The sequence below is a fragment of the Micropterus salmoides genome, unplaced genomic scaffold (genome assembly GCF_014851395.1).
Source record: "Micropterus salmoides isolate LMB-PRFRI ecotype aquatic unplaced genomic scaffold, ASM1485139v1 Ms_hic_scaffold_4, whole genome shotgun sequence".
NCBI classification, from domain to species: Eukaryota; Metazoa; Chordata; class Actinopteri; order Centrarchiformes; family Centrarchidae; genus Micropterus; species Micropterus salmoides.
Genome location: NW_024043372.1, coordinates 24,815,292 through 24,840,540, shown reverse-complemented (window position 1 = coordinate 24,840,540; position 25,249 = coordinate 24,815,292). Strand labels below are relative to the sequence as shown.

Genomic DNA, 25,249 nt, shown 5'->3' with positions numbered 1-25,249 from the left:
CAACATGCATTTTATTTAGCATGTTTTGGGGAAGATTGGAACAATATCTTAAAATGCATTCAAGTATGTTGCATTTAAAATATATATTATAAATGTATCAAACAGTTAAACAGTATTTAATATATATCTGAGACCATATAAAGATGTAGTCTACTGTAGTCTGTTTTTTAATGGAATAAATTTCAGTAGCAGGAAGCACAGTATGACTATGTATTGTGCATCAAATCTATTTGAAATGCACTTGACCAGAAATACTGTACTGTATAAATTTTTCGATGCTCTAAGTAACTTGGGGATATAATTCACAGTTAAAGTCAGAAAAGCGACTGATGCATGGGGATAAACAAACAGAATGGAAAAACCACATGGGGTTGGATAAAAGCCTAGATTCTCGCAGCCTGTCATGGCAGATGGCTGCTCTGATAATAAACTTACACTTGTGCCATTTTCCAGGAAAGACGATCACTGACATTAGATACAATGGCAGACACTGTTAGAACTTGCATGGGTAGAATCAGAGAGACCAACTTGCTCTGACGTCTTATGTTTATTTATGTTTTATGCTGTGTCTCAGAGGGTAAGAACTACTTACAGTACATGCTGTGTCCAAGCTGTCAGGTGGTAAACTCAAAGGAACATTTTTTACATTTAAAAAAGTGTCTAATAAATGACGGAAACAGAGAAATGCCATTTCAAAAACACCATTGATTTCAGATTGTCTGAAGTTCACATCAAGTTTAAAAGCCTTCTCAAAACAACTTGTTACACAAGCTGCCTTACTTCCATTAAGCCTCTTCTTTCATAAATAATCACCTTCATTAAGTACACACCTCTCAGGTGTGCACACATTACAAAACCAGTTGGGGATGCCACTATTAAAAATTAGCATAAACAACAAACGGCATTTGTAATATGTCTAAATGTTATTATTTACACCCAAACTTTTCCTTCTGTGACATGTCAAAATGTCTGTGATGGCACACGATGCAGGTAAATGATACTCATCACTATGCAAACTTTACTCTTTATTTTCTTCCACAGGGAAACATTTTCACAGATTTTTAAACAGCAACATAAACTCCTTTAAACTGATAAATAAAGAGACACGACGCACACATGGTAACATGATTGGTTGTTTTTCTTTTATACACAACTAGAAATCATCTTTACTGCTGCTGGATTCTGCCAACTCAGGTCCACATCTTTAATTTCAAGTCTGACTCACAATATACTCAAACACATAAACAGATCATTGAGAGAGATCCAGTGTTTAGCTGTAGTAGAATTAGCAGTAATTTGCTCTCATTCTCAAATCATCTACCATCAAACGGTTGTTTGTTTGGGAGACTTGCTCGTGAATCACATATTGGCAATGTTTTGAATACAGTTCACAAAAAGGGTTGGTTCTAACAAAAGGGTTAGTGTCTAGTGATCAAACACTTGTGGACATTTAAATTTCAAAGTAATAGTAATAGCTGCCAAGCATCAAGACTCTGCTATAGTCTTAATTTGCTATTTTATGACATGTGAGTAAGTTAATATCTAGTTTCAACTAGTTGATTAAGTCAGTTAATAATTCAAGTTAACTGGCATAGCCTCACGTATAAAAACAAGACAAAGTTGATAAATCTTTAATTTAAGCAGCTCAAGTTCATTAACAAAGCAACTCAATAAAGCCAAAATTATACACAAAATGTAATTAATAAAAGAACATGTTGATCATTTACATTATTTTACAGTGGATCTATTTCTTTCATACAGCTGGGTGAAAAGGATCACTTCCCCATCTACCAAATAGCAAAAAGTGAACTCAATTGTGTGTTTTTGTCTACAGATAGCCATATTTAATGCAGCACTATGTTATATGATTCAGTCCTTAAAGCAGTTTTCCTGACAGCTTTACCTGCTTTTTTTTTATTAAATCATAATTCATCTGAAATTAACTTCAATAATGGCATATTATAAACTACATGAGAAGAGTTATTTTAAAAACATTTACATTTCTCATAATCCAACTACACTGTGCACTTTTGGTGGACATTTCTAGGTTAGAACTCCTGCATCTCCAACCACTTTGCTGCAAAATACCATTTCATTTATAATTGCTTTGCCTATAATATAATGACCCAGAAACTCTGCGATGATGATAATATCTGTTTTTGTGAGAAACTAAAAAAGCTGGCAACAGATTTATGGCATCAGCCTTGGACACCTTGCAGGTCACAGGTTACAACAGCGCTTTTAAAACAGAGTATTTATCACCTTTCAATTCATCTAACAAGCATTCACTTCAGTGCGTCATTTATAATGGTTAGTACAAAACATACAGAGTGGACAAAAACAACAGGCACTCTTTACAGATGTGTTCTAAATCCAACACAACTGCTCTGCAATCAGCTTTACTGTGACATAGTTGATTTTGTGACATTACTGACTTTGTAGTAATTTTTGGTTATTGTTGTTATTATTATTGATCTCATCATAATGTAAGAAGCTCCAGTTTTTTCATCCTCCTTCTGTTTGCCCAAATACAGACTGGCAGGTTAACAGGAATCATGAAAAAAGTTATTTTTATGGGCAGAAACAGTTAATCCGACTTGATTTTTTCAGCTACTTCACTTAATTGGGAATGAATGCAGTTGCGGTCGACATGTTCAGTTCAGATTGTCTTGGTTTACACTTGACTTACAAAGTGAGAGCCATCGCCTACAACCCAGTGCCCTTGAGTGTCATCTGCAGCTATTTGGAGAGCCCTTTTTTGGATAACCTGTAAATTAGCAACAGAAAAAAAAATAGCAACAATAGGTTTAGAAGTATGATTAACATGTGAAGTTATATAAAGACATACATTTAATTTGGTAGTATGTAAATGTATCTGGGGTTTAGTATCTCTCTCTCTCTCTCATACATCTCTCTCTATATATAGAGAGAGATAGATATACATATATACTGGCTTCTGTAGCATCATGACTTTAGTCATTCATATTCTGCTGTGACTCCTGACTACTGAAGGCTACTTCTACATGACTTATACTTATCATAAGTGAATAACAACCTGTGTAAGAATTTTCCTTCTTGAAAAGGGTAATATCACAGTCCAAAATGATAAGTCAAACTCTGTCTCTCCTCTCTGTCTGTTTGGTCGACTGAATGACGCAGCGGCCTCAATAAGGATGAACGCTGTGGTCCATCTCCTAGGCAACCCAAGGAGATTATTGAGATTATCTTTATTTTGTTTCATACAGACAGACTGACTGGCTGGCTCTCTTTAGAAAGTGTTATATGTGAATTGAATGACACACAACGTGACTTAGGTTAACATAGGTAAGCATAGTGTCTTGTTTTGAACCAATATCCAACAGAATCTTCACACATGTATATATGGGTGAACAAAACCCTTATTTGGACACTTAAGTGAATCTCTGGATGTCTAGGAAGGATAAATACTTCCTGCCAGGATGCATCCTTCAGATTTGGTTTGGCACTACACTGGGTTTTCACTCTGTACTTCTGTTGCCTTATTTCTCACCAGCCGGGCTTCAGTAAATCTTTCTGCTTAAGACATCCTGAGTTTCCTGAAACCTTCTCCACCAATAAGAGTTGATTAGCTCACAAGAATTTCCTTCACACAACCTACGCATCTCTTCGTTTTCACTGGTATATTCAGCGTTTTACAAACCCCCCTAAAATTCTGCTTCCTTGAGGACCTTCTAGAGGTGTACTTGCATTTAAAAACTGAATGAAATTGGGCCAAGGTGTCTCGTGTGTCTGAATAAATTGAAGCAATAAGCAGAAATCTAGATAACAAGAAAGCTGCAGTACCTTAATCATTTTACCATCAGATTATCACAATGCATAGAAAACTTTTCACACCAACTAAATACTAGTTAAAAAAAACTTGCTTCTGTTTTACGTTTGGAAAAACTTTGTTAATAGCTCGAAATTTCTGCTCACATGGAAAAATCCCTTCTACAACCTCTTCTACAGTATCGCAAAACAAGAAAAATGAGGGCTGACAAGGTTTTTTCTATTTCTGCCTTAAACTGAGCAAAGATGTAGAGTTGTTGCTTCAGTGCTACTTTTTGTATTGCAGTCAATCAAGTTCAGTTACAGATCGAGGGTGTTAATATAGAAAGAGTATATGAAATGAAATTCCATGGACGACAAGATTTGCTGGAAATCTCACATAAAACATATCCAAACAAAACTGTCTAGAAGTATTTCAGTCCTGGCTAAAGCTAAGCACATTCTAGATTACAGAGAGAAACACACTAATAATAACCTGGGCTTGAATAATTTGTAGTATGTATAAATATTGTTGTGTATGGGTAATATCTGTATGTGAATAGAACTTCTGAATATATATTTTCATTGATTATAGATTTATTATTTCTGTAGACTTATTATTTTGTAGTTATTTCCTTAAATATGGTAGTAAGGGTGTAAAGGAGTAGGAGTACATAAGTTTTACTTCTTCCTACCTCTTTTTTGCACATGTAAATAGAGGTTTTTAAGTACTGGAAAGTATGGAGTTTTACTTCTTCATTTGTTTTTTACCACTATTTTGTGTTTCGTTGATTATTTTTTAAATTTTATTTACATGTTCAAAATAAAGATATCAATCAATCAATCAACGTGTCCCCGTGTTTCAGTGTCTGCTGAAGTGACTAAAAACTCAAATTAATCATGTCTATCAAGAAATAGCAGGTGAAATAGCAGGTTTATGGTCAAACAGGCCAATTTCCAAATTACTACTTAATCCTACATTTCGTTTCTTATCCAGTAGCTTTGGCATGTAACAAGTTTGCTTTCCATGTATTATTACACCATTCATTAAAAAGTCATTTTGGCCAGGTACACTGAAGCAAAACTGTGGATGAGTAAAAATAATTTCCTGCCATAACTACTAATCAAAGAAGTAAACTGATTACTTAAGACGACTTGCTACAGTGATTTTTAAAAGATTGTTAGACATAGATCAGAATAATTTGGTTTGCTTACCTGTTCATGGTACTTCTGATTTTGGTAGCAGGTCATATCCCGTGGCGACACGTTTTTAACTCTGACTGCTCCCTGTCTGTCGAGAGAATGGGACCTGGGGGGTTTAAGCTGACTCCGCCAGTGCCATGACTTCAGCTGTTCATTCACTACTTGTTGTGGGAGACCACTGGAGCGGTAGTGTGGACGATCCCATTGAGACGGGGAGGGGGAGAGTCTGATATCGGGAGGTAAAGGCCTGTGTGCTCTATGGTGGGCTACAGCAGCGTCTTTATGCCAATACTCATTTCTGTTGGAAGGACAGGGAGCCTGCTGGGCGTAATAGCCCCATGCCAAGTCCAGATCAGGTGGGTAGACCATTTCTTCATTGTAATGGGCTTTGTGAAAAGTGGGGCTGGACTGGTGCGTGGGATTATGGTAAAGGCCAGTGCGTGGTAAGGCTTGAGGTCCATAGCTGCCAACTGGGCCAGAGTGCGAGAATGAAGACTGATATTGTTTGGGTGAATCAGAGGGCAACTCCTGACAAGGTGAGCTGTTGTAAGATGCAAACGAGTGTTCAGAGTGGCTATCCTCAGAGTTAGCATGCTTTCCATAGTTGACCACAGGGGGAGGAGTCTCTGGTAAAGTTATTGCATATTCTGTCAGTCGCCTCCTCGGGCCTCTGCTGCGACCACGGTCCTTTTCAAATGACGAATCAGGGTTGGATAACCTGCGCAAATCACACAAGATATGCTGTTACAAAGCAAGTACATTAGTATGGCTGCTTAGCAAACAAACTCAACTTTTAAAGCATTTACCTCTCACAGTCCCTGATTTTTTAAAAACTATAGTGTAAAATGAAATTATATCCCTGCGATTTGCAGTTAATCACCAGCAACATAGGTGTGCTACTGACATACAGTACTGTTGATGTGTTAGAGGTGCGGCTACCTGAGGGACAGCTGTCTGTGCACGCGCATCTCTGGTGTGGAAGGCGTGCTGTTGGACTGGGTGCGGCTCAGCCTCAGGTGTGAGAGTTGCACTGGCAGAGCAGACTGCGCTAAGCAAGCCTCCAACGGTGGCAGCAATTCAGTTTTGGCTGGACTGTTGAACAGACAAAAACGACAGCACAAGAAATGTGTTACAGTTTTTCTTTCTGAGGATGTGTTTTTATATATTTAAAAATCTCAAATACTTAAAAAATATTGTTCAACATTTTCCAAGACATACATTACATTACAATTATAAAATACATTAATCCATTACACTAACAAAGAAGAATACACAGTATCACAAGTTGCATTTTATTTTTTTTTACAGAAGTCTGGACAGTAAAGCCTGAAAGGTGTCACTACAAATCAGTAGGATTTATAGTTCTGTGTCGGCTCTTCCCACTGACTGTTGTAGCACCGATGCAATAAGCAGATGGCAGTGTTGCACACTCATCAACATCACTGATGTCTTCATTGTATTACAGGCCAGGAACAACAGGGTTTGCACTGGAAATGACTTTGTTAGCTGAGCTACTTTGTCTAGCATTATTGAAAAGAAGTGTCTTCATCATGCCTTATATCTCTATCAACAAACATTGTCAGAAGGAAATACAAAGCAGCCCAAGTAGACCAATCAGTCCTTGCTGTGTCTACACAGCCTTAACGTATAATTTAACTTTTGAAATGTGCACAAAGTTTTGTTAAAGGCAGAAGTGCAGAATTAATTATTCACTTTCATCTACTTGTTTTTTTTCCCCACCAGCTTTTTCCAAAGAATCCAACCAGGATTTCACTCACAAGCGTGTTAATGCTGCTTTTCCAGAAGTTAAAACTTGACGAACAGGAAGGGAGTCATGATAGACGGTCTCTGTTACCTTGTCTTGCTGGAGGAGCGAGACTTCTTGCTCTTCTGGTAAGGTTGGTCGAGACTAGACTCTGTCCACGGGGAGTGTTGGATGGGAGGAGGGTCATACACGGGACTTGAGTTTAAACTCACTGTAGAGTCAATGCTCGGGTGGGGAGACTGGCTTGGTGTCAGAGGCTGTGGAGCCACAGAAGGAGAACTGCAGGAGCCGTCTATGAATGACTGTGAGGACACAGGCGGAGGATCTGTCTCTCCTGGATGGGCAAGTCCTGAAGACAGTTGTGATGACTGGCTCGTCACTTCTAGAGAAAAATAGAAATGGTAAAGTGTATGATACCTGCAAAGGCTTATTTTACCTTGATAAACATGCATCTCCTCCAAAGATTTTTCATGTATTATTTGAGGAAACACTGGGTCACCATAAGTCTTACCTTCATCTTGCACTACAGAATCAGACAGAGAGCTGTCATCAGATGTGCCCAGATCTGAAAAACAGAAAGAACACTTTGATTCATATGTGAAGTATTAAAAGATACATTCCTACAAATCTATGAAAAGCCTAAGACTGGCTGTACCGAATAGTTTGATGCTTTGTTCACAACGTTGACATTCAAATTCTTTCTCAATGCTTAAATACTGTCTATTGAGTCTGCAGCATGCAGGGCGAGTGGTTGGGACTTTGGGAAACAACTGCACATAAAAACATTGCGACCAGGTTACAGGGGCTTCAGCTGCATTCACAAAAAAATCACCCACCGCTGCTCTCTCCCTCTCTCTCACTGCATAGGGCCAACTAACTCATTTAATCCAATGAATCACTTTATCACTTATTTATGGTGGTGACGTCATAAAACATGACGACAGACATTCAAGACGTCATTCAAAAACCTCAATAGAAGCTTTGAATGTGAAAAAAAGGCATTCGGTAAAGCAATAATTAATTCCCTGCACCAATGATTCAGAAGGGAATTTGACGTCCAACTGTTTTCTAGTGCGGCTGGGTGCCTCTCACCTTGTTGTGCAATATTGAAAGCAGGGAGTGGTGATGATCGACCGTGCTCCAGTCGCAGCTGAAAGGATGTCTCTTGTAGCCGTTTGAGTTTTTTCTCCTCTCTCCTGCACTGCTGCAACCGGCTCTTTTTGACAGCCTTACTTGGGTGGTCCTCCTCACAGAGCTTGCGCGCTGCTTCGAATATCTTCATCTGAAGCGCTAACTCAGCGTCCACAAAACTCAGTTCTGACTCCTGTAAAAGGAGGGTGACAAGAGACAGACAACAGTGTGACTCTAAAAAATTACATGAGGTATACTTATTGTTTAATAATGTTATCGAGTTATTTATGTGCTTCTTATACCTCTCCTCTTCTAGGGAAGCTTTGTTCGTCCAGTTTAAACGCAGCTCCAATACGTCTGCGGATCTGAGGAGGCTTCTCTCCTGGCAGCAGAGGATAATCATCTGACAGCCGGCCTGTCAACTCCTAAACGACACAGAAAATATCTCAAATCCAACTGTCCACAAAGCACCCTTTGAACATGACAAACCGTTTATTTTTCTGAAGACATATCCTGGCTGAGTAAATAAATCATAAATTCGGTATCTTTTCAAATGCTAACAAATAAAAAGACACAGACATCTCTTCAGAGAGTTTATTCAACCACGTACAAGTATCTTATTCCGCTCGCCTTACATGTTGAGGCATACAGGTTTATGGAATCTGTTGCACAATTCTGCGTTTGTAGAGATTTCATTTCACAACACATTCTTTGGGTCTCACTTTCTCACTGGATTGAGTATCTGTTTCCAAACCAAGCACAGGGCATGACAACGCAGATACGGACAGAACAGTCATAAAAACACCTTTGCCGACAGACAAAAATCTAAGTACGGTCAATGAGATTAATTCATCTTTTGTCACTGAGAGAAGGGAGAGGCATCATGCCTCCCATTAGTTCACCTAAGCATGTCCCAACAGGAGTGCCCAGCCCGAGCGTCAACAAGGAAGAATGATCCGTCCTGGGAGTTTACCCTTGAGGAAATACACATGGCAGAGGTATTCCCAAAGAAGTATGTACTCAGTTTCGAAATTACTTAATGTGGCAATTTCTTGATAATTCCCAATGCAGAGACCGCAGAAAAGAGCTGCAGAAAAGATTGAAAATTAAGGGTTGACAAGTGACAGGAGTCTCATGCTGGATTCAAATCCAGGCAGTTATGGGAACACTGAAATTGCTTTGGCCAAGTGAGCCACCAGATTACATCTTCAAAAGCTATGATACATACAAACAACCTCACTGCAGCCACATTGTGTGGTTTAATTTCACTACTAAGTGAAATTACTACACAATGGATCTGAAAGGAAAGGGATATGTTTGCACTCTGCTCAGTGGTAAGATACAATATAATAACATCACAAAGGACGGGGGGGGGGGGGGGGGTGTATTAAAAGTCCTTCTGTTTCCTAAACTATTGTGTTACTTTGTCTAGGTCTACTAAAACGTTTTATTAAGATTTGGATTGGGCTTAGATGATCCTGATTACGTGAGTCATTTGTTCTGGGACACGTTTTCAATGTTTCTGTAGCCTCATTAACTGTTGATTTGTAGATTACTATTACTTACAGCTTCTCGGATGCAGAGTTTCTTCAGCTCCAGTAGGCAGAGCTCCAGTCGGTCTTGGAGAGCCTGGTGTTTGAGCTTCATGGCCCGTGTGTGTGTGGTCACATCCTTCGTATGTGTCGTTGGGCTGTCAAAACCTGTTACGCAACAAGAAATAAGCATATGGACTTGTGGTGTCGAAGCATGACTGTTACACATTCAAGTAAAGCCACGGCTAAAAGCACCTTTCACTCCAATGGGAAAATACAAAAAACTATTACTAAAAGCAAAGTGGGACTTTACTAATGATTACTTTCAGTTTCATTTAGTCATACCTGTGAAAGGCACTTCTCATACTTTCACAAGTTCCCAGAACCCAAAAGAAAGGTCTACTGGATAGCTTCTTTACCTTAATCAATGGTCCGGGAAGGCCAAAGGTGATTAATTTAATGATAGAAAAAGCAGCAAATCATCAGAGGGTGGAACCAGCAAACATTCAATAACTGACTTGACAACATGTATTTATTACCACGTTTCGGACACCAAAGCATACATACACAGAGTTGCTACTTTAATGGGTACGCCTAGATGAATCTTATGCAATCCAATACAGAAGCAATAAATGCATAATATAAATTCTACCTTTTATGGAGCTTATCATGTTCAGTTTTTTTGGCATTTGGTGCTGTCGAATTGCACTGCATTATACCGAAATGTCTTTTAGTATTAATTGGCAACTCAGCGAAGATATGTGCACAATGTGCGCGAACAAATTTGTATTTTTAAAAGATAAACACATTGAAAACAAAGCTAATCCAACGCTCAGGAGAAAAGGAATATTGTAATTGTATTTATAAATGAGTTGACATCCGTGTATAAGATATCTTAGCTAATGTTGCTATAACTGCATTTATTCATTTATCATGTCGTGTCTGAGCAATAAAATATCTTATCTCGATGGAGAAACTAGCAGGAGACCATTGAAAGCAGGAGACTGTTGAAAGCATCCAACCGAAACAATCCCACCCCTGCCTTCAGGCCTCCCTCTAAAGCCACTACCCCAAAACAAATTTTCCTACAACAGATACCGGATTGTTTTCATTTTTGTGTCAGAGCACTTGATTTATTGATTTCTATCAGGATGTAAAGAGTATTTTAACAAATATACCAAAAACTGTGTTTAAAATAAATTGCTTACCCGAGCTCTAAAATCTCAGTTATTTCAGTCCTTCATGTTGATGGTGATCTTTGCCAACTCCTGTGTGCCTTTGCCTGCACCCCATACATCCTTTTAATTAGAAAGTACACTTTCATTATACTACTCCAGATATTACTCTCAAGGCCACTACGGACGAGACAATGGTTACATTCAACCATTTGTTTTTATCGTTATTTTCCTTAGTGGCATGCAGAAGGAGTGGCATGATCTTCATAAGTATAAACAATGTGTGAGTGTTTGACTGGTGCTGTCTGTAGCCTTGGTAACTAATGACATTAAGATTAGTCTCAGGGCTGTGGGAGTGGCTTCAGGCAAAATGCATTGAGCGCCACATACCTTCAGAGATTATTAACAGAATCCCTGCAGGTAGCGACAAACATCGGAGGTGCGACAGGAAAGAAGTGTGACAGCACTACAATAGGCCAAAGCATTCCTCTTCCTAGAGCGACAATCCCCCCGCTCTTTGTCGATTGACACTCTCTCATTGTATAGACGAGACATCACGTGGCTCAATTATGGCCGTAGGAATGTCAAAAAGGCCAGAACAAATCAGTAGACACTGCTGGGCAGAGCAAAAACCAGACTGACAAAGTTTGCTGTTTATTCTATGGTTTTGCTACCGTATGGGACTGAGGGAATAATGTACGGACTGACTTACCAAATTCAAAGTGCAAAATAGTCACTCAAGTTGGACCTCGATTAATCACTAGGTCAATATATATATATATATATATATATATATATTTAACCAGTTAAATATCACACATTTGTTCTTTTGAAAAAATGTTTAATCAATAAACAAAAGTATTGTCAGTTCATTTTATGTCAGTCAACTAATTAATATACTAATTGTTTAAGCTCTAATATTTGTTGTTAAAGAGGCAAATGGCCTGAATTTAAAATCCAGATAGAACTCCACCTAATTTATGTGACGAGGGAGCTGGGTGAATGAAACACTTACTGCTAGCATAACGCACCCGAATCGCTGACAGAACTGAGAAGTTGCACTGTGGGTAATATAGGGGCCAAGTTTTGACAAAGAAGAAGAATGCATGGAATAAAATACCGTATACCGTACTCTTTGTAATATTCTTAACAGAGACCCAACAGTTCCTACCCTGAGAAAGCACTTGGCGACAGAGACAGGTAGAAACCCTGAGCAGAACCAGTTCAAGGTTACAGTTACAGGAGTGCAAGGCTGAATTGGTGAAGAAACTTTTTTCAGAGCATCATATGCATTGTGTCCTCGACATTGGGCTGGATGCAGCAACTAATCTGGCAGAAAGTCACAATGGGCCACATGAATTTTAGTCCCTTCAGTCCATGTCTGGGTTTTCACATGACAACTTGTTTTCTTTAACAAAAGTTGATGATTTGCTATTGTTTCCAGCAGGCTAGAATCACTCCCTAAAACAAATAAATGTGGTGTGTGCTGAAGTGGGGAGCTGATATTAAAATAATAAATAGTAAAAGAAGTAAAATACCATGATTTTGTTATTCTCTGAAAGGATGTACTTTTGCTAAATATTGGGTGAAGCACAAGATTGACAGATTCAGTAATGGTCTTGCAATAATAGAGGCGAACTGTGTCAGGAGAAGACGTTGTTGATGTTGGGAAGAAGGAATAACAACCCCGTCAAATGACAGATAATCAGGCCTAAAGGCGTCAGTAGGCCATATCATTCATGGCTGTTGATGTAGGCATGTTATCATAAGTAAACGTAATGTACTGGCATCTGTCCTGTGGTCACTTACTTTCTTTTGTCACGAACAACACAAATATGATTAAATCCATTTATGTTTTGACAAAACTTAATTGGGATTTATTTATCTTTGGAGGTTTGTACCTAGTTTCAACAATGATTTGGGCGTCCATCAAGGTTCTAGCAGCTAAAAGAGCTTTGAGTCTTGCCTTTTAAATCAATGTGTAATTTAAAGGGTGTAAATCTCACACAAATGTGTATTATAAAATTAATTTCAAATCTGAATAGTGAAACAACATTTTGATAATCAATTGTTCAAACTTCTGAAACAAGGTAATCCCCACGTAAATCCACTTTCACATTAATTAAAACGATTAAATAACGCTGAACAGTGTCCCTCAGAGACATTTGGGCAACCAACTAAGGACAATCTGCAATTTTTCTACTAATTTCAGGTCACATGATGTTGCTGATTTTTAAGAATCATGATTTAATGCAGCAGAATACCAAACCTTGCGGCAGTGAACTACACTGACCATCTGCAATGTTACGCACGTATACTCCTGCAAGTTGTTAATTCTTGAGACAAAATGAATGGAGAAACTTTTTTTTTTTTTTTACACTAGCCTTGACCATGAAGTGTAATTATTACGTTGCAGTGCCATTAGTGTACTAAATGGAGAAACTTTAGAGCCTGAAAAATCAATCGTGAATGTGCATACACATCATGTTTTACCTGAATGAAGGATGATGCCGCTGTCAGTGTCACTGATCTCTCCATTGCCCTCCATGTCAGTAGATCGACTTCCTGTTGCTGTTCTTCAGTGGATAATGTCGACGCTCACCATTTCCTGTAAATTATGATTTCAGTTTTAGCATCTATCTCAATTTTAAATGTTTTTCAAGTCTACGTAAGCATGAATTTCACAAAAGTGAGGAATCATTTGTGGCGAGATCTTACAAATGTACACATTTCTGAACGTCTGTTTGGAAGGTTTGTGGTGTATTATGATGCAAGGCAAACTGAAATTCCCGAAATATTTTAATGAGCGAAGAAAATGTAACATCGATACTGTTTTTCTGTCTGCAGCATCTTGGAGCCCAATTAGTGGTAGGGAAATGTAAAACACACCTGGATATACTATGGGTTTACAAGCAACTAGTCATTAGACTACAAACAAAAGCAATAGATGAGTAGTCCAAATCTAAAGCCAAGCAGCATTAACGTAAGCTTTACGAAGACTGCCCATTAGTTAATCTTGTGACTTTTGGTTGAGTGATTCAGGTGCGAGTTGCCTTATTGACCCTCCAGTCAGATGTAGTCATAGTCTCCCACAGCATGAGTACACATACATGTTGCCAAGTCTAGGGTGTTTCCTGTGACTGACTGTTTGTTAGTCTCTGATGTCATATGATCGTCATTATCTCCTTCCTTCAGATATGAGGCTCGGGATGCATCAGCCATATATTAGGCTGGTGTGAAATAATAACCGTGAAACCTGTTGGTTAAATTATTAACTAAGATAATACAGGAATGTGGCAGAGGTTGCACACCAACACACTGAAACTGAATCAGTCTGAAAACTATATGTATATATACTAGGTTTTGCAGAAATCGTAGCACAATCAACGATCTTTGGTATCCACTGGTACTTTTGGCAAACAACTATTAATTACTAGACCACATTAAGCAGGTCACCCTACTCAAGCACATGATTTTCTCTTGTATCTACACATTATAAAACTACAAGCAGCAGATGGTGTTTAAGGATCATATCGCTAAATAAATTTGATAACAGCAAAAAAAAAAAAAGGTGCAGAAATAAATCCACTAGGGTTAGGGCTACAACTAACGACTGCCCAGGGTGACCTTAAAAACCTTTTATTTATTTATTTATTTTTTAAAGCTGACTGACAGTCCAAATTTACAACAATACAACACAGAGACAAGCAGCAAATCTTCAAATCTGAAAGGCTCAAATCATCATATTTTTGCCATTTTTGTTTGATAAATTACTTTAATTCAGTTATCAAAATAGATGTAGATTATGGTGTTCTGTTCACTTCAGTCATGTCGTAGATCAACTAACTGATTAATCACGGCATTGTTTTATAACAAAAAGCCCATAATATGATGATCTAATACAGAGCTTGATTAATTAAATAGATTATTTCACTGAACGATACACACAAAGACACGCTGTACTTTAAAAGCTGGGGTGTCCTATTTTATCCCCAGGAGTGTTTTGAGATTTCCCACTAACAAGTTCAAGGCGTCATAATCACTGAAATCCCCTGAAAAACTGACTCTCATCCCTCCACCGCAAATGGATGGCACCGAGTTTTAAAGGGAGGGAACCGAAACTAATGAAGTAGGTGTACAGCATCTTGCCGTCAAAATATACAATATGAATACAGTTGTTATACTGAGCGGTCTGTAAGATTTTTCTAATCAAATTTTTGTCTGATATATTTTATCTGTGTCAAACATTTCTGTTTTCTAGCAGCGTTTGACTATTACTAGACTATTACATACACAAATACAAACACTTAAGTACAAGCATTTCTTTGGGAATGATTTACATACAAAAAACAGGACAGGAGTTGTCCCTACCTTGAAGATACTAAGAAACTGTAATGAACTACCAAACACTAGCCGAAGGGATTTTTTCCCCAGTTATTGTAATTCAAGTTTTTGTCAATGTCTGTCATTGGTGTGATTTTTTTAATCATACCACACTGACATCGTTTGTGTAAAAGCATTAGTAGTCTCAATCTGAAATGGTAACTCAAATTACTATTAACACAATGACAGACATTGATCCAAATTCACCCAGAGGACATTAACATAAAAAAGGCAGACAGTACATGAAACATTGCAAATTGGACGTGAAAAATCTACTTACTTAACGAGAAACTTTAAAAAACAAAAACTTTCAACCCAAAGCGTGAGAACTTTCCCTCTGAATTCCCGACTTCAATGGAAATGCACCAAACCTGAGCTGTGTGGAGTCTGGACAGGAATGAGAGACTTGCCCACTAAGAAAGCACTGCCTGCTGAAGAGGAGTGGCCACATACAGAGAGGGCTGAGCACTTGAGTCAGTATCATATAACTTGCCGCTCCCGTCTGAGTTTGAAACTGTGTCAACAACAAAGACAAAGATAATGAGAAATTACACTTCACCGTCTTATCAGTTTCTCTAATAGATGGGTGGTGGCAAATGGACTGAAACATATGTCCCAATACAAAAGAACTATTACAAAAAAGACACAGTTTGACAAAGATCAGGGGCCCAGGAGAAACGTAAGAGCAACAACACTTATATAACGGTAATGTCATATCGTCAAGATATAATGTCAGCTTTAGAACTGAAACGATCAGTCCATTAATCAATTAGTTGAAAATCACCGGCAACTGTTTTAGTATTTTATTAATGATGCAGGTTTTTTAAAACAAAAATGGCAAAAATGTGCTTGTCCAGCTTATCAACAAAGATTTATTGCTTTTGTTTGTGTTATATGATGGTAACTTGAGAACATTTGGGTTGTGAACTTTCTTTTTGGTCCAAACAAACCATTTGAAGACCTTCCAATCTGGAAACTGGTGATTGCATATTTTATGGACAAAACAATTAAATGACAAAGGGAGTGACTTTTAGCCATCAAAGAGTCTTGTTCACTGTTCAACTTTGTCAATTTCTGGGCTCAGGTTTGTGCATGATTGTCTTCCTTTTCAAGTAATAATATATAAAGCCAGAAATCATGCGTTCATCACAAGTCTATGACTTGGTGACTGACTGATGACACACTCACACTCCTCCTTGACCTCCTCTGTTTTTGTATGAAAACAGTAAACAGTTCAAAGATCAAAAGACTGGTCAATGCATTTCTACTGCCATCTCCTGGTTATTCAAAGGGGCAGTGAAAATGAATAACCAAATCTGCATTTACACAACTGGTAGCCCAGATTAACAAATAGCCTCCCAACCATCACCACTTCTCTTCCTGCTTCCAAGACCCTTCTGTGGCTGACCATTTTTGCCTCCATTAAAAAAAAAGAAGAGGGAAACACATAGTGGTGGGATAGTCTGCATGATTTACAGGGACCCACGGGCAGCACCTGCTCAGTCACTGCATGGCTCACATTCATTCTGAATCTCAATATTCATTATGGCTTTCCAGGAATGTTGGTGCTCAGACACTCTGGAAAAAGGTCCAGTGATTCCCAGACACTCAAGAATCGGATCTCAAGTGACACGGCACCGAGAAAGCAGCAGCAGATATTTGGTCCAGTACCTTCTACATTTAGGTTTCACAGGGTGAGCACAACCAGGCACATGTCACAGATGCCTTCACGTTTGGCATCGACAATGCAGTCAAATAATGTATCTGATTTGATGCTGTATTTATTTGTCAATAATGTAGCTGGCCAAGATTATGGGCTGATATTGGCTTATCACAGAGCAATGACAAGTTGACAACACACACGCTGGCACTGGCAGCTTATAGCAAATGCAAGCCAGGGCATACCACCTCTATTAAAGCTTGCCCAATAAATCATTTTGGAGGACGCAGTTTGTGGTGCTGTTGAATTGTACTGTGTTATACTGGCTGACAGGCGTTTCCAATATTTTGTCCACCCCATTTATATGAATGAAGGCAGGCTAAATAACAGAAACACCTCGCTGTTTAATGCAATACCCTTCAACAGCACCACAAACTACATCCTGTATCAACACCTCTCTTAAACAGTTTAAACAAAAACTAAACATTATGACCAACTTCCCACTACACAGATACTCGTCCTGTGTTGAAGTAGCCAGTTGGTGGATCTCTCGGGTAGTTTGTATAAACCAGAGGTCCCCAAGAGACAGAGAGAGGGGATTTGTGTAGGCAACACAGCAGCTGGTAAAACAAATTCTTTAAATATTCTTGAGTCCTTTTATAAGAGTGCGGCTAGACTACTGCTGCCAGTCTGTAGAGCCATCAGCTGCCAGGGGATCACACGTTTGCCCCTCAGTAATTTGCAGCTTGGTTCTTCCACCAGGTGCTATTAGATCACTTCGCTGTAATGATGCCTAAATCAAGGTGGTGTCATAAAAAAACGCTATGAAGTGACACTAATGTAATACAAATTCTAAAGCTTTAAAGGGCAAACAAAGAAACTCTTACAGCAACTGGGTTCCCTCCTGCCTCGCTCTGCCAGCTTTACCCTTCATGTCGCCTGAAGGCTCTAATTGAGTATAACGAAGATGTGAAAAAGAAATACTACACGTATCCCAAATGAGCAAGCGTGCAGAAGTGGTGTGTCTCATATGGATCGCTGAATTAGACATTTGTGCACCACCATGCAGCAAATCAAGATCTCTCCTAATCTGTGGCCAGACTGTGGCTGGGAGTGAACAAGCTTAAACACATCAAAGATCTCTTCACACAGAGAGAGACATTTATTCTGAAAGCTCCTCTTAAAAGAGCTTTAAAATAGGCAAAATCTGATTGTACCACACTGTCCGACAGTATTTAACTGTATATTCTGCATCCTGTACATGCAGTGAAATATTCAAAACGAAGATTTTTCTTTATGGCTGAATCGTTACATCAAATTGATATATTCTGTTGTATGTTTGGTACATTTTTTATACTATTTTTTCCAAAATGTAGCCTGACATATTTGGTATGCCTGGAAGGGTCAGGCTCTCTCGCTACGAGGTCTGAAAAAAAGTTTGGCTGCACAGCATGAGTTTGTAATGACTGTACCACCGGCAGGTCAGAGAGGTTTCAGAGGTTAAGCCACTTCTGTCCTCTTGCCCCCTGGTCACTGCTCAGGAATGTGTAGGCTGCAGAAACATTTCAATGCACAGAAATCACTAACTAGCTGATGGGACGACTGTGCTGGAGGAAACAAATGTAAAGAGATAAAGTTAAAAAACATCAGTAACTTTTCAATATCTCTCCCATCAATCATTTTGTAATTTATGTGTCAATTTCATTGGGTAAGTAAGCTATTAAACTATGCCGAGCGGTTTCTGACAGCCTCAAATATCCGAATCCGATTGTTCCTCTCAGATGAGTCTTCTTTAAAATGCAGTGCATTTCTGCTGAAAGAGGATGTTGTAAACTTTTAAACTTCTCTCCTGGTCAGATGTCTTTATACAGATTAACTTTGGTTCTCTTTTACAAACAGCTGACACATATACACAAACAGGCCAGGGACTGTCCACAAAATCCTGGCTTATTATATAAAGACAGACTAAGTCTGAGTTCAGTGTCCTAAGATTTAATAACTAAGAAACCTTCTGTTTCAGCGGTTTAACTCCATGTTAAAGTTAAAAAGAAAATACAGTGGAAATGTATAATGGATGTTCTTTAACAATAATAATATAATAAGTATACACCTGTAATGTACATCTGAATACTGTAGCTATGTGAATGCGAATTGATTTACCCAATAAAAGTCAAATGGTACAAAAGTCAAAACAAAAGACAAAATAGTGTCAGGTAACGTTATAAAAATCTCTCTGAGGTAAAACAAACAAATAAACAAACTACAAATAAATACGAAAACGCTATATTGTGGTTTATTCACTCGCTAAATCCTCTTCATACAGCTGCTGGGCCTCGGCTTTGCAGAGTCTCTCAAAGTTTATAAACTGGCTTCTTTAGCTGTGATCTTTTCCCAAACCTTTAATAATCCGCTCCCAAATACTTATTGTCAAAGGAGCACTGAGCTCAGAGGCATTAATAAACAACCCACTGCATACACGCACATACAGCTTGTTAAACAAAACTTAAATGCCACTGCTTTTTGCTCTTACCTTAGTAGCTTGTTAGCTCGCTAGCATCGTGCCTCATCTGTATCCATACACTCAGCTCCCCATCGGCTCGCAGGCTCCCAGATTTCAGCTGGAAGTTTATTTCTATTTACAGTGACAGAAGAGCTGAAGAAAGCCGCACAGAGTCCTCGGGTTACGTGTCTGTACTCTTAATGAGTGGATATATTACGGCACAAACATGAAAAGAGATGCGTTACTGCCCAAACTAAACTTTTGCTGGAAAGACTACTTCTTGGGCACAGTAAAGTGAAGCAATGCTGTGCTGCCTTCACGTGCTGTCGAAAACACGAGCGAGGTAACAACATCAAGTGTTTACCATGGTAACCGCGTTTCTGACACGCGACGTATACGTGGGAAATGTATGTCAAGTTATGTTATCAAAGTCAATAAATGTTCAATTTACCTCAAGATAGCTATTAAATTAATCAAATAAAGTAGTATTTCAGACTCATGTCGTTGTTGTATTTCTCCACTCTTTTCGTTTGCTGTTGGGAAATCTGCTAGTGTGTCACTTGAATGTTAAATTGAAACAATAACCACCATGTAAAACAATCCTTCGATGGGTCAATTTGCTATTATTGTCATTTAGTGGCACTTGAAATGGCTTCAAGTTATATTTACCATGATAGTTGTAAAAAATTACGAACATAAAATGGGCTTGTGAACGCCGCACGGATTATCCACCTCTCCGCTGCTGTGTGGGCGGTTTACGGGCAGCAACCCCCGGTTAATGGTTATTCAGCAGGCCTTTACGTCAGAACCAATTAATTATTCTCTGACATGGCAAAATTTATCTTGTGTTTATAAAAGTCAAAGAAAAGAAAATAACCCCATAACGAATCTAATGGCAAAAGTCCACATTCATAAATGTAAGTTCAGCATTAAAAACCTAACTTTGAACTTAATTTCTAAACCCAACAACAAAAAGGCTGTGAAAAATATCAACATGTGGTCCTCTTTTAATACCTTTACATAATATGATAGATGCCAAGAGCCAAAGGACAGTAATCACTCCAGCCCATAGACTGCTCCAGCCACAGCCTGTTCACCCTGCTGCCAAGACTGCAGAGCAGCCACTAGTCGGCAGCGGTGTGTTACATAGCCTTTTAATCCTATCAACCACGTGGTCTTCCACCGAAACACTAACGGCCAACACAAACTGTATGCCTACCTTGTTTTCATGTGACCATCTACTAAATGCGGCATTAGTGTCTGAGCTGTTGGTGTCTCAAACCCACTAACCATGCAAAGGAATCAGCAGGTAAAGAAAATCAACGGAAGGAACAATAAACAAAAAACCCCACTGTAAGCTAAAGAGATCAATATTAAAAACAGCTCACTTTGACAAAATAATTATTCTAAATTACATGAGTAAATTGTAGCCTGCTTGTTCACTGAAATGATAATGGATCCAACTGTATAATCTCAAGATAATATTGTTTTGTAACCACAATCATAAATTAATAATTCATCATTCTGAAATATAGCTGGGTTGCTTGATGTTTGCTTTGCATGCCATATACATTTAACATACTTGAGGACATTCTGATAAAATATGTTTTAACTTTTAGTCTTAAAAAAGTAAAACACATTGACTGCTTTTATTTGGTGATATTGAATTTACTATAATAATATAGCATATAGGCTATATAATATGTGAAAATGTTAAAAATGAAAACCACACGTTGTTTAGTCACACTGTGACTGTTGGAGCTCCATATTTACACATCTCATTTTAAATATTTTGATTAACAGAAGATCAACTCCTCATCTAAAGGTAAGCAATCTGTATCACCAGCAGTCCGACTTCCTTGTGTTGAAAAGCATCTAGTCAGAAATAACATTTAGCCACATCTCTCTGACTGTCTGGTTTTATTTCCCAGGCGGTTAGTTGTTTTAAATACATGTGAAACCATGATTCTTTGACACGTTTAAATTGTAGGAAGATCTTTTCTTGGGGATAACTATGTGCGTTATTGAAACCACATTTCACCTTGGATGAAATTTGACGTGGAAGGTCCAGTATCTATGTCCAGTATCCAGTCATGCCTTCTGTCACTAGAAATGAAGCCATTTGTTCAATCACAGATGTCAGGTTTGCTCACAGGACAGGCAGAAATTATGTATCCTTTTTAAATATATGACTTTTAAACCTTCCACACGACCTTTTCTCAGTAAGCTGATTTTGTACAGATTAAGTGTAGCTTGTGAAGACTTGATCTGAATTTTAAGGAACAAGGAAACCACAGCAAATCATGTGATCTGACAGTTGCAGCGTTGGCATCATCTCTGTGTGAACATTCTGCATGCTGGTGGTTATACTGTGAAATGTAAAAATACACAGCCACAACTGTGCTAGGCTGTACGTTCAGTGCAGCTGTACAGCTGGGCAATAACGAAACAACTCACATATCTCTAATGTGAAACTATTTTATGTGTGCACGTTTTGTGTTTATATAATCTAAACTTTGGGTAACTGATGTTTGTACTGAAGAAAAAGATTAAAAATATGAATTTGGTAGATTACTACTTATGCAGGGAGAAGCTTTCACTAACTAATTTTTACTTGGTTTAAAAATCATATCACCAGCTGTAACTGTACCTGACCATGACACTATGAACAACAAAATAAGTGAAGATTAAATAATACAACATAATGTTACAGTAGCACACATAAAGAATTCATCTGAATTCTCTGAAAGTTAAAAGGGCAAATAGATTTGTATGTCGTCTGCAAGACAGTGAAAAGGGACCTCATGCTTCGGAAAAACAGATGAATCTTGGTGCAGTTTCAGTGCTATGACGGAGTTTGAAACAGGGCTGGAACTTTTCATAAACATAATGGTAAATTGAAAATGTTTGCAGCTGGGTAAAAACTACTTTCTCCAGGACTTTAGATAAGAAAGACAGAGACGGACCTGAAGTTAGAAAGAACAGAAGGGTCGAAATTTTCCTTTTTTTATAACAGGGGCTGCACAACAGCATGTTTAAATGCAGCTGGAACATAACCAGAGATAAGACAAGCATTTATCAGTGACAAGTTACATGGTCCAACTGTGTCAAAGACTTCCTTAATCAGACAAGAGGGAATGCTGTCTGAGGGACAATTCGTGGGTTGCAGATGATGGACCACCTCGGATGGGGTGGAGATTGATATTGGCTCAAACTGATCCAGGATGGCAGGGCATATAGGAGGAACAGAGGGGTCATGGTTAGAAGATGTGGTTACAGAAGATCAAAGTGCAAAAATCTTTTCAACAAAGAATTTTAGAAAAGAGTCACAGAGGTCCACAGTAGCATCAAAACCGCTTAGTGAGTTAAACTGAGTATGACGGGAATTTTTATTGCTTATGGATTAAAATTTTAATTGATAAGAGGAATAGTGTGTTGTTTCTTGATGTCATTGAATCAGTTTAACATCAGTGTATCTCCTACCTCCAGCTGAACAAGTAGGTTTTTACATTTTACACGGATTTAACTGTCCCATCAATATAGTTAGAAAACTAATTTTCAAAGTTCAAGTAAAGTTCACTTATCGAGGAGCATGACTTATTAGTTCAGCAAATCTGAGTATGGTAATGAGACGCTGGCAACCACATAAAAGAAGGTTGCAATAGTCATGTGTGAACACCAAACGTTTGTAGTCTCACCATTACCAGTAACAGAAACTGAATGCCAGCTCATCCACTGGAAATTACTGATAAGACTGAAAACCTGTCCACCAGTGCACCTCTCAGTTTGTGTGTACCAGACTGGCAGGAAAACAGTAATTAAATTCAAGATTTTTATTCTCAGCAACCGACTATGTGTTGCTTACATTCAGAAATTCATTTTTATTTTAACAAACAAAAAAATAAATGTACAGAAAGCACCAAATAGTATAATAGTATGTATAGTATATAAATAGTATATTTAAAATAATTCAGCCAGTTTAGATTTACTGTTCCTTTATTGTAAGTAGGCATGTTAACTGAAATAACATGGGTTTTCCACAGTTTATTTCAATTGCGTGTTTTAATCCACTTCACCTTTAACATTCACATCAACAGGACCCTCTTCTCTGAACTCATAGATTAAACTTGGCAATGTTGAATGTTTAAATAAAATCAACATTTAAAATAATTGAAGCATGAATAAAAATATTTATCTGCATATATTATCTTTTTATATTAAAAAGATAATATAGATATAGAATAAAGATAATAAGATTATTATAAATTTTGTCCATCCCTGTAATCACAGGGTTGGTGGTTTGTAACCCTGGCTCTTGTATGAGTAACCCATAACCTTGAGCAATTTGCTAAACCTCAGAGCGACCAGCGTCTGGCAGCACAGTTCCCCTGCCATCGGTGTGAGTGGGCGAATGTGAAGCTTGTGATGACTCTGTTCTCAGGTTAAAAGTGCAATCCGTTATCATATTCAACTGTACAATTGGGATTAAAAAACAGTGACAAAAAAGCACACTTTTGTCATGAATACACAATAAATTAGGAAACTTAAAATTTTATCTAATTGGTAAAATAAAAACATAGAGAATGGAAAGCCACACACACATAACTCTGATGCATTTATTTCTTCACCTTGATGAAAGGTGTTTTCTGAAACGTTGAGTATTTCATGTTGAAATAAATGCATCACAGTTATGAGTGTGCAGCAGTCATGAGAACCTTAAAATATTTTTTTTTGCCGACCACGCCGCAATAGATCCTGTACTGTTCATGCATTCGTGTGCATTCTTAAAAACACCAAGATGTTGCCAGTCAGTGTAAAAACAATAAAATACTGATCATCTAGACAACTAATGTTTATTTTATACTTGATGCCAAACACAGGGGGGTTGTTTGTGACAGTGTCGAAAAAGTGCTGTGAGAAAAGCCGGTCAGTGTGTGTCTTTTTGAGTGAGTTTTTCAAGCAGTAGAGGGGAAATTCCTGACCACCCTGCACCCACAGCCTGGCACATCCTGGCCTTTTCTGTCTTTAAATCATTTGATTCATAACACAAATGGTACTGAAAAACAAGTGGGCACACATGAACATTTGAACTTTCAAATACCTGACTTCCCCATAAGACTCATGTGAATACCTTTGATTTCTCAGAAGCTACATTTAGCAGGGAAACGTCCGCAATGCCCGAGTGAATAAAGACAGTAACAACTTCTTATAAAGACAACTTGGGAAAAGTGTGATCGTATACAAATGTGAATCTGACATCTGCAATGTTTCCTCTCAGGAAACATCGCAGATGTCAGATCTAAGCTGCTTGTTGTTTTCTTGTCTGTCTCACTGTAAGTTGAGGCCAAGGAGCTTTGTTTAATGTTTTTTTTTTCTTGAATTACTGCCACTGCATGTGATGCCAAGAATATGATGAATAATATCAGTCAAACAACACACAAAGCAAATGGTTGCTGGTTTATTAGACAAGATCAGACCTGAGAGGGAGGTCGTGTCATTTATGAGATCTTAGTACTTACGCTAAGAAGAGACTGTGAATGAGAGAGAATGTGTTTTCACAAGGTAAAAATAAATAAGCTAAGTTGCCTTTATTTGGAAATACATTTTTGGAAATACAAGAAAAAAATATTTTGACAGTGTTACGATTACATTATCGTAATCACACTTCTAAGAAAGATTATCATTTGATTAGCCAATGCTGATATTATTTTGGTATAGGCTAATATACATTGAGCAGAACTACATTAGGGAACTGCATAAAATGTTCTGTGTCGCTGTATTACTATTCAGAATTGCACAAATACGATAGCTAATTGTCTTCACAACAGACAATATAGAAAATTTCCTTGCTTTGTCAGTTTAAAGTAATTTCAACTGAGGAGTAATGGCAAAATTGAGTTTAAAAATGCTGCCAAGCTCCAACAGTTTTATAATAATAGTACATTTTTTTCTAAATGCCCCTAAACCTGACAACATTATTTCAAGATTAAAAATGTTTTGAATATTTTAAGCTAAACAATTATGCCCATTCATTATTTGGATCAGCTATCTAATGACAGATTAACTGTGGCACAATTTAATCAGTTATCAATACAACACAATGAAATCATCTTG

General features: G+C 38.0%; 1 protein-coding gene across 2 annotated transcripts; it reads right to left on the bottom strand.

The window, feature by feature from the left end:
* Nucleotides 1-1,008: 1,008 nt before the first annotated feature.
* On the bottom strand, nucleotides 1,009-19,444 carry inavab (innate immunity activator b). 2 transcript variants are annotated; one of them, XM_038695908.1, is made up of 10 exons: nucleotides 19,166-19,444; nucleotides 13,086-13,200; nucleotides 9,452-9,585; nucleotides 8,188-8,310; nucleotides 7,847-8,078; nucleotides 7,266-7,319; nucleotides 6,845-7,136; nucleotides 5,929-6,081; nucleotides 5,002-5,707; nucleotides 1,009-2,767 (listed from the first exon to the last, which is right to left on the bottom strand). In XM_038695908.1, the coding sequence occupies exons 2-10, from the start codon at nucleotides 13,138-13,140 to the stop codon at nucleotides 2,675-2,677; spliced, it is 1,842 nt and encodes a 613-aa protein (XP_038551836.1). In that variant the 5' UTR covers nucleotides 13,141-13,200; nucleotides 19,166-19,444; the 3' UTR covers nucleotides 1,009-2,674. The 2 variants fall into 2 exon arrangements, with proteins under 2 accessions (XP_038551836.1, XP_038551837.1); XM_038695909.1 differs by lacking the exon at nucleotides 19,166-19,444 and adding an exon at nucleotides 15,256-15,389.
* Nucleotides 19,445-25,249: the final 5,805 nt, after the last annotated feature.

Bases quoted from the DNA above. Each gene is read 5' to 3' on its own strand.
- inavab (XM_038695908.1), bottom strand. From the start codon at position 13,140: ATGGAGGGCAATGGAGAGATCAGTGACACTGACAGCGGCATCATCCTT. The intron at 7,320-7,846 runs GTGAGAGGCACC...TCTGTTTTTCAG, and splicing joins TTTCAATATTGCACAACAAG to ATCTGGGCACATCTGATGAC. The intron at 2,768-5,001 runs GTAAGCAAACCA...GCTAATTTACAG, and splicing joins ATCAGAAGTACCATGAACAG to GTTATCCAAAAAAGGGCTCT.